The sequence below is a fragment of the Diadema antillarum genome, unplaced genomic scaffold (assembly GCF_040938485.1).
Source record: "Diadema antillarum isolate AM-2024a unplaced genomic scaffold, OU_Dant_1.0 seq00001725_RagTag, whole genome shotgun sequence".
Taxonomy (NCBI): Eukaryota; Metazoa; Echinodermata; class Echinoidea; order Diadematoida; family Diadematidae; genus Diadema; species Diadema antillarum.
In genome coordinates this window covers 43,187-57,368 of record NW_027272412.1, presented here as the reverse complement: position 1 = coordinate 57,368, position 14,182 = coordinate 43,187, and the positions used below count along the sequence as shown (strand labels likewise).

At 38.9% G+C, this 14,182-nt stretch overlaps 1 protein-coding gene across 1 annotated transcript in view; it reads left to right on the top strand.

Moving 5' to 3' along the window:
• The window catches only part of LOC139711880 (uncharacterized), a 76,739-nt gene extending 62,960 nt beyond the window's left edge, over positions 1-13,779 (top strand). Inside the window, exons 7-10 of the mRNA XM_071623729.1 lie at positions 3,071-3,192; positions 7,557-7,800; positions 10,952-11,155; positions 12,209-13,779. Of these exons, the coding sequence (XP_071479830.1) occupies positions 3,071-3,192; positions 7,557-7,800; positions 10,952-11,155; positions 12,209-12,288 (650 nt within the window). The 3' untranslated portion in view covers positions 12,289-13,779. The remainder of the gene's footprint in view (positions 1-3,070; positions 3,193-7,556; positions 7,801-10,951; positions 11,156-12,208) is intronic.
• Positions 13,780-14,182: the final 403 nt, after the last annotated feature.

Genomic DNA, 14,182 nt, shown 5'->3' with positions numbered 1-14,182 from the left:
GAACTGTAAGGAGCTTTTAAAGAAGAAAGGAAGTATATGAAAGTCAGGAATTTGTGATATTCTTATACATTTTCTAGAGAGCAGACAGGGAAGATGTCTGACACCTGCAGTGTATAAGACAGGAGTAAGGAAATAAACTGCCACAGCAGGCATTCTTGTTGCCTGTGAGGGTGTCATCTTAGATTATCCAAGTGGCAATAATTTCTTGAGTGAAATGCCCTAAATGTGCATGAGCTATAATACAAGAAAAATGCTTTACTTCTTCCCCTTTAATTACAGTGCTTAACAAAATATATTCACTCAAAATTCAATTATGGAAGTCATTATTAGCCTTTCAATGTGTTTAAAATTGTGATCATCACAGTGTTGCTGGGGTTTAACATACACATAAGTGAATACTGAGCTATGTTCAACAGTTTAAAGGGATGGTACAGTATTGGTGGAGATGACAGTTGGGCTTTTAAGTTTTTGCGAGATACCAAGAAAACACTTATGATTATAGTACAGAGCATACCATTTTAAGAGGAATTCAAATTTTATTTGATGAAAATCGGGTTTGGAATGACTGAAACATCCAAAAACAAAGTAAAACAAAGCAATCGTAGTAAAGTGCGGGTCCCACACTTTATTACAATCGCTCTCTTTTGGATATCACAGCCATTTCAAAACCAATTTTCATCAAATAAATGTTGAATACCTCATAGAATTACATGCTCTTTCATATTTCATGAGAGGTTTCTCATCATCTCACCAAAAAGTGTTAGAAACCTGAAATTAGGTCTCAACCAAAACTATACGAGCCCTTTAATTATCATTAGAGGTAATTCCCCCAAACCATGCAGTGATCTATTCCCAAAAACCATACAATGATCATTTGATATCAAATGAATGAGCGTAAATATGTCCTAATTCATGACTAGATAGTGCAGTTTACTCATACTGTATTTGACATCAAAGTGCATGTACCTTATCATGTAACGATCAGAGGTACCATAGCAGCTGCCAAGCAATATCTAATCAAATGTTGTAACTACAATTAACTATCGTAACCTAACCTTACTGTGTTTATTCCACGATAGTCAGGAGTATTTTCTTCACCAATTGACACAGATGGAAACTTAACTATCAAAGCATAGAGATTACCTAATCCCATTAATCCTATTGTATCACCATGGCCTTCCTGTTGGACCTCACATTCCTACATCTGAATGGGCTTGCTGAATTAACAATGAGCCAAGTGTGGAGGGATTACTGAATGCTTGTGAAAAAAAAAAGAAACTAAACAAATTGAGCCAAGTGCTTTTGCACACTAAGGGTCTAATGCATGTATACATTACCTGTATTACCTGTATCAAAGAACGCCCTGATATGAATACAGGTTGAAGAAAATATGAGGTCTCAAAGAAAATGTGAGTCAGCATGTCTTTATTTCATTTGAAAGATCATTATATTGTTTGTAGTTGTCCTTGTGATATTATACCATTTTACAATGATAACAGAAATATGTGAGCAGTGTTTTAGTATGTTTATATAGTGTCTCACATCATATCCTTGGCCTTGTATTGTTTAATGACCAAAACCAAACTGAGAATGATTGCACAAAGAGCTATGAATTAATTTTTAGGTGGATTATTAGTAATATGTATAGTAAAATCATGTACTTCCACATACAGTAGTGATAACAAGGTCTATATAATTCCCAGGAAATGTCCGAAAAATATTACTCATAACAGATGAATGATCCTTTGAGATATAAATCAATGGGCACATATTTCAAAGTATAATTCCATAATGATACATGTAGAAGACAGATGTCATGAAGACTGCATCCAGTCATGTGCAAATGATAATCCAGCAAGTATAATTATCAAGCAAGTCACAGTTTCATTGTAGCAATATCCACATGAATGAAATGGAGTCGACCACAAATGTTGGTGTATCAATTCTCCACAGGCATACTGTATGTCTCCAGGCCTTATCTCCACAAAATATAACAGCTCAACAGGTACTACAGCACTAACTTAAACAAGTCACTTTAGAAAACCAGAAGTGATATTACTCTCAGAGCAAAAGTTTTGGAGGTCTGTACTTCCTTCATAATTTCTGTGGCTTATAAGTCCCTGCGGCCATTCATGTATGTTTTCTAATAATCTTCCTAGCCTGGAGCTACTGTACTTGTAAGTTCCAGACCATTCCACCTATCCTGACTCATTGTCTGTTAATGTACATGACATCATTCCTTAACCCGCTGAGGACGAGTCCTGAGTATACTCGAGCAGGTGTCTATGGGAAATGCGTGTTGTAGCAAAATCAGTCCGTCCTCAACGGGATAAAATAGCTAATGTAGAACACCTGGCCACAGTGTGTATTGATACAAACACATAACACCAAGGAAATGTTATGTACCCAGTACACAGGCATATATACATGTAACCTTAACATTAATAACAAATACAAACTTCTCCAGTAATCTGGTCAATTCAATATGTACACATGTACACTATCAAAAATGACAACAACAAATGTATATGATGAATGTACATTTATGACAGCATGTCCTAATATCTAAATCATTACAGTCTCTGAAAAAGACACTCACAGAGCTTTTGAATGAATTAATGACTTATAGATCTTTTATTTGTGTGTGAACTCAAAGAAAACCAGTTCCATGTTTTCTATGCCCTCATACTGTTGTTTTAAGACACTATTCTTTGTGAAGCAAACTTACCTCCTCTCCTCTGTATCAATATCAATATCTCTTAAACCATCCATGCTTCTGTCTTACTTTAGATAACTTTCATATTTCTATTTTATTATAATTTTTTCTTTTGGTAGAAAAAGTACATAGTGTGTCTATAATGGGTGTATATTTCACCATATTATATGTCATTCAACAAAGTTGACAGATTGTCAGAATATGGAAAAATGCTAAGTCTTACAAGATGTCTAATGGATCCTAAGTAATATCCTAAGTGTTCCAGAAGAAAAGAGGTTAATGAAAAGATATGTTGCAATGTCTATTTTGCTCTAAAGGAAGTTCATATGGATTATTTTGTTTCCTTCCTCACAGGCTACAATGTGCCAACTAGGTTGGCACCAAAGTTCTGCATCCGCATGGCAGGTTGGTTCAACAAGGATGCCAAGATGATCTTGTCAGTTTGGAACAAGGAGTCTAAGTTTGACAACACAAGGGTAAGCCTTTTTCACTCCACCCCCACCCCCCACCCCCAATGTGATGGTGGAATAGTTGGTCACCAATAAATCAAATCAAGTCAAATCAAATACCAACAAAGCAATTCCAGTGCAAACTACACTGTCCTCTCTACCCTGTGTGTAAATGTACTCTCAATTTCATGCCCTGAGTGTATAGCCTTCGTTGCATGTGTGCTTTCATCATTTCAGCTGACATAAAGATGCGCTGCTTGACATGGATGAGCTCACACCAGTCTTCCCTATCTGTTACCTGATGGGATGCAGTCCTGCGTATTTGTGAAGTGTTTTCACCGCAAGTGTTATTGGTCTCCCATGCCTTCTTCTGCTGTCCACTTTCCTCTTAGGAATCCTGTTCAAATAACTCTTTCTAATGATGTGCCCATTATGCTGAAACTTTTGCTTGACTATCCCCTCATGTAGTACTAGCTCTGACCCAATCTTCTCTAGTTTTCATTTGTCTTGTGTGCTTTCCATGAGATTCTTGATATTCTGTGGTAATAGTACATTTTACTAAAATGCATTCAACTTCTTGCAGTCAATCTGTTTCATTATACAAGTCATGTATCCATATGTTGCAATGGGAAAATGCTATGGAATGACCTATAAAAATTTGGATTAAATATGGTTGCTGATGACTTTGCTTTTCCAAATAGTTTCCATTTTCTTCAGTGCACCCATTCCCCTAGCCCATATAGAATGAAATCTTCATTTATCTTTTTCTCTGTCAATTACCATGATTATACCCCCGCCAAACGAAGTTTGAAGGGGGTATATAGGAATCAGCGGACAGTCGGGCGGTCGGGCGGTCGGGCGGTCGGGCGGTCGGGCGGTCGGGCGGTCGGGCGGTCGGGCGGTCGGGCGGTCGGGCGGTCGGTCGGGCGGTCGGGCGGTCGGTCCGTTGCAAATCTTGCGTCGCGAACTACTTCCTCAGTTTTCAACCGATTCCCATAAAACTTGGCACAGATGTGTGCCTTGGGTTGTAGATGTGCAAGACGTATTTTTTGACAGTACCCAAAAGTACGTTGCCATGGTAACGGCATATTATGGGCAAAAATGGGTACAAATCTTGCGTCGCGAACTCCTCCCACAGTTTTTGATCAATTTTTATGAAATTAGGTACAGATGTTCATCTGAATGTGTTAATGTGCAAGACACATATTTTCCCAGTGGCAAAAAGTGCGTTGCCATGGTAACGGCATGTTATTGGTAAAATATAGGGCAAAATTCTTCATGGCAAAACTGCTTCATCAGTGTTCTTCCAATTCTCATGGAATTAATATTGAATGTTTGTCTTAGGATATAGGTCAGCATGACACATTTCTTGACAGTGACAAAAAGTATGTTGCCATGGTAACAGCTCACATATTATGAGCCAAAATGATGGAAAATTTTGTGTTGCAAACTACTTCCTCAGTTTTTGCCCAATTTCCATGAAACTTGGTACAGATGTGTGCCTTTGGTTGTAGATGTGCAAGACGCATTTTTCGACAGTACCCGAAAGTATGTTGCCATGGTAACGGCATATTAATGGCAGAAGATCAAGGAAAGATCTTGCGGATTTAACTACTTCTTCAGTTTTTTGACCAAAGCTTATGAAATGTGGCACACACCTTGATCTTGGTGGGAAGATGTGGAAGACATATTTTTCGGACGTGTCGGAAGCTGCGTTGCCATGGTAACGGCATATAAATGGCAGAAGATCAAGGAAAGATCTTGCGGATTGAACTACTTCCTCTGTATTCGACTGAAGCTCATGAAATGTGGCACACACATTGGTCTGGGTGGGAAGATGTGCAAGACATATTTTTTGGACATGTCGGAAGCTGCGTTGCCATGGTAACGGCATATTAATGGTGGAAGATCAAGGAAAGATCTTGTGGATTGAACTACTTCCTCAGTTTTTGACAAAAGCTTATGAAATGTGGCACACACAATAGTCTTGGTGGGAAGATGTGCAAGACATATTTTTCGGACGTGTCGGAAGCTGCGTTGCCATGGTAACGACATTTAAGTGGCAGAAGATCAAGGAAAGATCATTCCTTGGGTAAGACTGTCGTCACGGGGCGGGGGTATTAATCACCTTAAGTGATATTTCTAGTTTTTGTTTCTTTGTGTTTACTAGTGGTTTGTACTTACTTCTTTCCAATGGCCTTTATTCATTTATCTTTGCAAAAGAATTGTTTACCTTTAAAATACATGTCAGGGTTGCGTAATAAGCAAACCTGAAATTTGTGAACATTTCTCTGTAAACAACAATGCCACCAGAAAAAAAATTTAGTGCTTCTCTCATAATGTGCTCAGAGTAAATATTGTATAAGCCTGCCTTGCTTTTTATTATTTGATATCATCATGCACACCTGTGTATGTTAGATTCTCCAAATCACTTTTAGTTCTTGACATTTGTGACATGGTTCTCAATGTCCTGATTTATTCTTCAAAATTTTTGCACAACCTTTTTGTCACTCTTGTGAGATGATTTCTTCTTTTTACATGTCAGTGGTTGTAAGGCAAAGTTGGCATAGTTATCAGAGAACCCACTCGAGCTTTAATTGTTACACCTCACCCATAACTCACTTTTCCTTCTTATTATGCACCTGTTCAAGCCAGCTGTATTGTCAACTATTGTGTTCAAATGAGAACTGAACTCTAGTAAATTATCAGGTCGGGCAGGGGAATACAATGGCAAACTTGTCGTTAAGTAGACTTGTTATATGGTTTACACCTCACACAGGCATTTTTTTTAAAATACAGTCAGTGAAACTTCCATCATGTTCATGTCGATTCCATTACATAGTACTCCAGATGTTGCAATCATTCATCTATAGATAGATTCAAAGTGCATGAATTCTCAGCTACAACCCCACCCACACATGAGTCATTACTGTGGGTGTGAATGGAAGAATACTGAATGGCTGTACCAAATGTGTTTTAATCACATCTGTTAATATTATCAAATAACAATCATGCAATAACATCAACATGCAAATCTGTGTATTTGGAAAGCACCCTTAAAATAACTAGATTTAACTTTATCCAACTATATGTAGGCCTACTGAGAAACCAGTTCTATTCTAGCAAGTCATATATAGCAAAATATGTTAGTTTGAACTGGGTATGGTGACTGATCTGTGATAATTTATCATCAATCATAACGGAATCTGTTTACATTCACTCTAGATTTAAATCATCTTTTCATATGCAATTTTGCCAATAACACACTTTTGAAAGCAAATTGACCCCTCGACCCCTCGACCTCTCGACATTTCATGCGATGATTCTGCAACGCACAAATATTTTGCCACGCCATTACACAACTTTTTTCTTTAAAGCTTCTCGCATATTATGAGACAAAATTTGTGACACCATTCTGAAGTTACGTAATGTTTTGTATGTGCATGTCGGCCGAAAAGCAGCTCATATTTGTGATATATTGTGTGTAAATCCAAATGAATGCAAATTGTGTGGTTTTTTTTTAATTGGTATAAATTAGATAATGTAGCTTTTAATCATTGAAATTATTCAAATCTATTGTAGAATAGCTTGAAAAAGTGTGTGAAATATTTTGGCAAAAAACAATAAAACACAAAAGGTCAAAAAACAATAAAATACATAAGAAATTAACAAAACAATAAAAACAAAAGAAATTAATTTTGATTGTGATTTTTTGCAAGAAAATTGTGTCTTGAGGAATTCTGATGCAAAAATTAGCAATCCTTCAGCCTTCTTCATGGAGTTACATGTGAAAATATGATTTCATGCATAAATTTGATAATTAACTTAAAATAGAATAATCAATATTTTATCTATTGTATAACTATACAATCTTGTAGTTGAAATCCAGCTCTATGTTCAGGCAAAATTTTGCAGCGATCGCGCCAACGGTGGCTGAGATCTGAAGTGGGTCAAATTTAACCCCACCCCCCAGTATAAACTTGGTCTCAAATAGCCCAGTTAGAATAGGGTTAAGCCTAAAACTTTCCAACTTTCAGACCAAATTTATAAAGGTTCCTTCTGTGTAGAGCATTGATTGAGAGTTTGTGGTTTTATTTTTATTTTTGAAATATGACATCAAAACTGATATTTCATCCCTTGCTATGACTGACAGTAAGTTTGAAAGTGAAAAAACAAATCTGTTTGATTCATGTCTTGTGCAAGAGTGTTGCAGTGCACAGAAAGACAGATAGACAGTGATACGGTGATTTCAATACCATGAAAGTGGCCTTATATACCTGTACTACTTGAAAACGAAATCAATAAGAATTCCAAACTTTGTATTGTTCTGTTTCATTGGAGACTTCTTGTACAAAAAAAAATGATGACTGTTGAATTCCTTGTTCATGCAGATGAAAGAAGTGCTGAAAATTGAGCCAAGGGACTTGAAGACAGCCATTATTGAAATGGGCTACAGTCTCATCGAAGCAGGCATTGTCAAGAAAAAGCCCAAGTACCATGGGCCTGGCGGAGCCGAGGCTGCTGCTGCTTCACCAGCAGAAGGGGAGGGAGACACTCCTGCTGCCACCTCCAATGGTCCCACCACTGACGGGGAGGCAAAAGCTGAGGCAAAAGCTGAGGAGACAAAAACACAAGGTGAGCAGACATCAATCACATTGAAATGTTTCTTGACAGATTTTATCATACTCCCACCCTCACATGTTGTGTATGGGGGTATATATAGGAATCACTCTGAAGTTGGGTGGCCGAGCTGTCGGTCAGTCGATTTGACCGTTGCAAAATCTTGTGGATCCAACTACTCCCTCATATTTTGAGCAATGCACCTGAAATTTGGCCTTTGTGACCACTATCATAAGAAGATGTGCAAGACATTTAATCAGAATTGAGTGTTACATTGCCATGGTAACAGTGATTTTCATAAAAATCATACAAAATGTTGTGGATTGAACTACTCTCACAGTTTCGAAGCAATTGACCTGAAATTTGGCATGTAGGACTGCTATCACGTGTAAATGTTCAAAACACCCTTTTCATCAGTATCGAGTAATATGTTGCTACGGCAACAGCAAATTTTCATAGAAATCATACAAAATGTTGTGGAATGAACTTCTCTCTCAATTTTGAAACAATTCAGTCGAAATTCGGGTCAGTAATGTGTAGTTGTGGAAGACAACCTTTTTTGTTAGTATTGAGAAGTCTGTTGCCATTTTAATTTTTTGTTGTTGTAGTATTAAGATATCTGTAGGCCCTGCTTGTTTTGGTTTGTTGTCCACAATGTTCCACCTTTATTTGGTCAAAGGTCACGACGCTGTTATATGATTCTTGTATGTGCTCCACTCATCCCACATTTCTTGATTGATTTTTTTTCTTCAAAACTCCTGTTGACCCTGTGTGGACTTGCGTCATGGTGAGATTTAGACCCCTATTGTGTCTGGTGATGCTGATCCCAATGTTCTGCCTTTCATGGGGCCACAGGTCATATATTGATGGATGTCTTATGTGCACTACTCATTATACAGATTGTGATTTTGTGAGGGCTATTGCTGAAATGTAGTACTTGCGTGCATAATGGTCAAATCTGTAAACATGCTGTTTTTGATGATGCTGCCCTCAGTGACTTCTGTACACTCTACTGGCTATACTTTTTGACTGTTGTCATGGTATGCTTTTAACTCCTGCAGCTGTGATTACCCAGGTTATATACTTCAGTTGCAATGCAATGAATATGTAGCGGTTTCCAATATCTCTGTATTTTTTACTGTCTGGCTGCTGTCAATTATGCTGTCTGACAACCCAGCATTCAGTCAACATCCACGCGAACTTTCTTTGTGCGCCGGCACATGACAGGTGCGCACTACATTCTCCGCCTTTGTCATCGTGCCGAGGTACGACGTAATGACCGAGGAAATCCAGCTCGTTCGCACCGAATACGCACTTGGCTGGGTTGATGACCACTCCGTATTCGGTTAGCCGTGCGAACAGAGCATGGAGGTGACGTTCATGTTCCTCAGGGGACTCACTGGCGATGAGGAGGTCGTCGATGTAGGCAAAGACGAAGGGCAGGCCTCGGGTAACCTCATCGATGAAACGTTGGAACGACTGGGCAGCATTCCGAAGACCAAACGGCATGCGAGTGAACTCAAACATCCCAAATGGTGTGGTGATGGCAGTCTTTGGGATGTCGTCTGGGTGAACTGGGATTTGGTGGTATGCACGAACCAAGTCTATCTTAGTGAAGATGGACTTGCCTTGGAGTTGGGCAGTAAAGTCGTGCAGATGGGGAATTGGGTACTGGTCGGGTATCGTCCTGGCGTTGAGGGGGCGATAATCCCCGCACGGTCGCCAGTCTCCCGGGGTTTTCTTGGGCACCATGTGTAGTGGGGATGACCAGTTGCTGCTGGAGGGACGGATGATACCCAGCTCTAACATGTGTTCAAACTCTGCCTTGGCGATGGTGAGGCGGTCTGCTGCCAAGCGACGTGGTCGGGCTGCCACGGGGGGTCCACGGGTAACGATGTGATGAGTTACCGAATGTTTCCCGGCCTTCTGATCATAGGTAGGGCGAGTGATAGGATACTGTTGGACGATAGTATCATACCTATGATCGTCCGGCCGAGAGAACATCGGACTCACGATGGAGGGAGAGTTGTGGGCGCAGACACCATTGACAGAAAGGTGTGTAGTGGAGTCAATGAGCTTGCGGTGTTTGACATCCACTAACAAACCAAAATGTCGCAAGAAATCTGCCCCGATGATGGGTGTAGGCACATCTGCTATGATGAAAATCCATCGAAAGGTGCGACGAAGACCAAAATCGAGCGTGAGTGAGCGCTCTCCATAAGTGGTGATAGAAGACTTGTTCACCGCCTGGAGATGAAATGTAGGCGAAGAGTTAGTCTTATCAGCTGCTGAAGGAGGAAGGACGTCACTAATTGGTAGTTTGTTTCCGTGACAGCAAAACAAGGGGTGTGTTTATGAAAATCCGACTACTGTTGGAATGTGAAATACGCGTACCTCGGCACGATGACAAAGGCGGAGAATGTAGTGCGCACCTGTCATGTGCCGGCGCACAAAGAAAGTTCGCGTGGATGTTGACTGAATGCTGGGTTGTCAGACAGCATAATTGACAGCAGCCAGACAGTAAAAAATACAGAGATATTGGAAACCGCTACATTTAGCCCCCCGACGTGATGTAGGTACTATGGTACGGGCCTATAATGAAATACCTAACAACTCACCGAATGGCAAACAGGACAACGGGGCTGAAGGCACCACCAGCAGGAATGGTAGCCGACCTTATGACAGTAGTGTATGGACTGTAGAAAGCACCAGGGCAACAGTAGAGGTGAACAGTGACCTTGAAATGGGTATTGCACTCCCCGAAATGATATTAAATAATATGGACTAACTCCGAATGCACTTTGGGTCAGTGTCCCAGTAAAAAATACAGAGATATTGGAAACCGCTACAAATATTTCTAGTTTTGCTGTGACCTATAGGCAAGGAATTCTTGGAAATCCTGTGCTCTTACACATCCTATGTTCCACACCATCATATGTTTGCTGCGTTCCAATTTAATAGACATGTCAAATATCTTGCTTTTTTAAAAATTCTATATTATTTTCTCTATCTGTGTTGCATCTTCCTCATTGTTTTTTATCTCTTTGTGTCTGTCTTCATACTGAATACTTCTTTCCCCTTCACCCTCTCCATGTCTCTCTTTATATATTATTTTTTGGTCATCCCTTATCTTTTGCTTTGCTGGCTCCATTTGTGATTTTGACAGACACAGCTGAGGATAACACAGAATCCAGCAAGGTAGAAGACAAGGAGGCTGCAGCAGAGAAAGGAGCTTCAGACAGCCCAGGGGAGAATCCATTTGAAGAGGCTGCAGCACCAGCTGCAGAAACAGAGAAGGAGGAGAAGTCTGAAGCTGCTGAGGGTGCTCCGGCTGCTACTGACAACCAACCAGCCGAGTCTGCATCTGCAGGTATGACACTAACTCTTGTCAAAGTATTGACATAACTGCCTACAGATGTCTAAAGTCAAAGTTCAATTTCAGTGAAGACTTACTTCTTTAGAGACCATGATTAACTTTGATGATGACTAGGAGCTGTTTACAGTGTTTGCATAAATACCATTGTTTATGGCTATTTTGCTGAAAGCCTGGGCATTTCTAGCTGCAAGCTTGGAAGTGTTTTCCTCTAGAAGAGATTTTGATGATGAGAGATCACCACACACACACACACACACACACACACACACACACACAGTCAAATAAACTTATGATTTATTGGCTAAAAATGCATTACCAGTTTGTTTCTTTATATATAGATATATAGATTGTAGATAGATTGATATAAGTCAAGACACTATCCCCAACGTGTTTATGCATTTTAGCTTCTTGCACCGCTATCTTTGTAAATATGTCTATATGTGTTATATTATGTTAATTTATTCATTTACATACATGAACATAAATACATGCATACATGTGTACATTCATGATTAGTACCTACATTGTACCTATACATGAGTTTATCACTTCACACACTATCATTTCTACTTTTCCACAAGATAAATCTGAAGCAGAATGTTTGTGTACAGATGTATACTGCGACCCATTTCACGGAGATGTTTATAACCATAGTGACAATAATTGCAGATACTGCAGCAACAACTTGAACTTGAACACATTGGATTGGTTGTTATTGTTGCTGTTGCCATGGTACCTGCAATTGTTGCAACTTGCAATACAAACCTATACCTGCAAACTTCTTAGTGAACTTGATCATGAAGTAGAAGCTTTTAAATGAGGGGAACAGCTATCTCTTCAGTGACTCGTTGCACTTTGCCATTTTAGTGATAATCCTTACTTTATTGCATGTGAGAAGAAAGGTACGGTACTTGTTCATGCATATTGATTTGTTTTCAGTGGGTAGCAAAGAATCATGTTACAGATTCTAAAGCAGGCTTTGATTGATTTGATTTTTATGCTTGAATTTCTTTATATTTGTATCTTTCCTTATATCTGATGCAAAAGAGAACAAATCAGATGAAAAGACAGAAGAAACAACGGCAGCCGAGGCACCAGAAGAGAGTGCTGGAGATACTGCACAGTGATTTTGTCATCGCGCTGATCATATACTGGTGGCATCCTTCATTTAAACAGCATACATGAAAGGGGAAAATGAAGCATCTCTATTTTGATGGTCCAGAGAGCTATGGCATAGCACTGCATGTGATATTCCTTTAATAGCTTACCACATGTGGGATGAAAATCTCTTCTATCAGATATGTAATGCCTTTGAAAGCATGAGCTTCTGTCAAAGTGCCCTCATTACTCCTCAGTGTAGGTCTTCATTATGATTATTTGAGGGTCAACATAATAGCAGCCTGAAGAAATGTGTGTCAATGTGTTGTTCCAACAATTGTTGTTAAGGACAAAGTAAAGGAGTTTGAGGTTAAGTATATCATTGCTATTGCTACAACTGCAGTATTGGTTTCTCACTTTTTTATGATTGATAAGTATTACATTTACAGGACCAGTACCATTTAAGTACCTTCTCTTTGCACTGACCTAGTGATCATGAGACCAACTCATGGTGATTTGTGCCACATGCTATTGCCCTTAATTAAGTGCTTTGATGACATTCTGGTGTTCTTTTGGAAATTTTGCTGTCTTTCAAAATAATTTCTCTATCTACTGTAAATGTAAGTCTTCCCATTTTCAAAATGATCATCTGAAATTTTGATATTTACTTCCTTATTTTTTTCAATGTGCTAGCTGTTTTTATTGTTAGAAGGACCAGTAAGACAAAAGGACCAACCAAGTTTTATAGGTACATGTCTTCCTTTTTTCATTTAGATAACCACTATCTGAAATTGTGCACTCTGTCAATTATCCCATAACAATCATAGAGCAATCAGGGAAATATTCAATGAACTTCAATTGATATGTAGCATTTAATCATATGTAGCATTTTGGACTATGTACATTGTGTCACCAGTATTTACATATCATATTTTTTTACAAACACAACAGTTGTGCTTGTGGTGCCAATTGATGTTTTAGCTCACATGTCAGTTTGTATAGCAGTTGAAACAAGTACAGTATTTTAAAGATTCTGGCATGGATTGTAACAGGGGAAAGATGGTCAGTATTCTCTTCAAAATAAAAGGAAAAGACACCAACAATGACTGACTGTGCCATCCAAGCAAAGTGTTACAGCATTAATATGTAAATTGACTTCTAGTGACAGAATTTCACTGTAGTAGCATGCCGTGCTGGATCATGATTGATGATTAAGGGTCCATTGCAGCATGTACAAGCTTTACAGGACAAAACAAAACAAAACAAAACAAAGACCAAGCATCACATATATAGTGCTTCTTGAAAGATTTGCTATCAAGGTGTATTTGCCACATTATGCTACACAAAATCCATACATCACCAAACATTATGTTTTTAGGCTCCTGTTTAGATTGATGTAGCTCACTAACGGGTCCGGTAGAAGTAAATATCAAAGAAGTAATTTCATAATTCCCAAATAGACAAAAATCTTTTGATATCTTCTTGATTTTTGTCAGAGTGCAGGCCATGTCAATTTTTTTTTGTGTGAAAGTGGTGTTCTTCTTTGTCATTGTGAATTGAGAATTGTGTTTACTAAAGAAAGCTCAAAGGCTAAATATGTTTGAATGCTTGACAAGCATCAAGGAGACTGTAAGTCTCCATGAGTGGACACAGGGTGAATGCTTTATTTGTTTTTGTACTGATGATTGCAGGATTTGAAATGAAAGAGGACAAGTATGCAGTGTTTCTTGTAGACTTTATCATGTCTAATGGTATTTTTTCAGAGGTAGATATAGAAATTTGTACTCACTTGCCTAATCATCTGGTCTGACAGACGTACAAACTTGATATGCATGTTTATTTGCAGCTGCAGCAAAATCTGTTTGCATGCTACGTTCATTAGCCACTCGTACTTGGAATATTTGTAGAATTTTAACTGTTTCA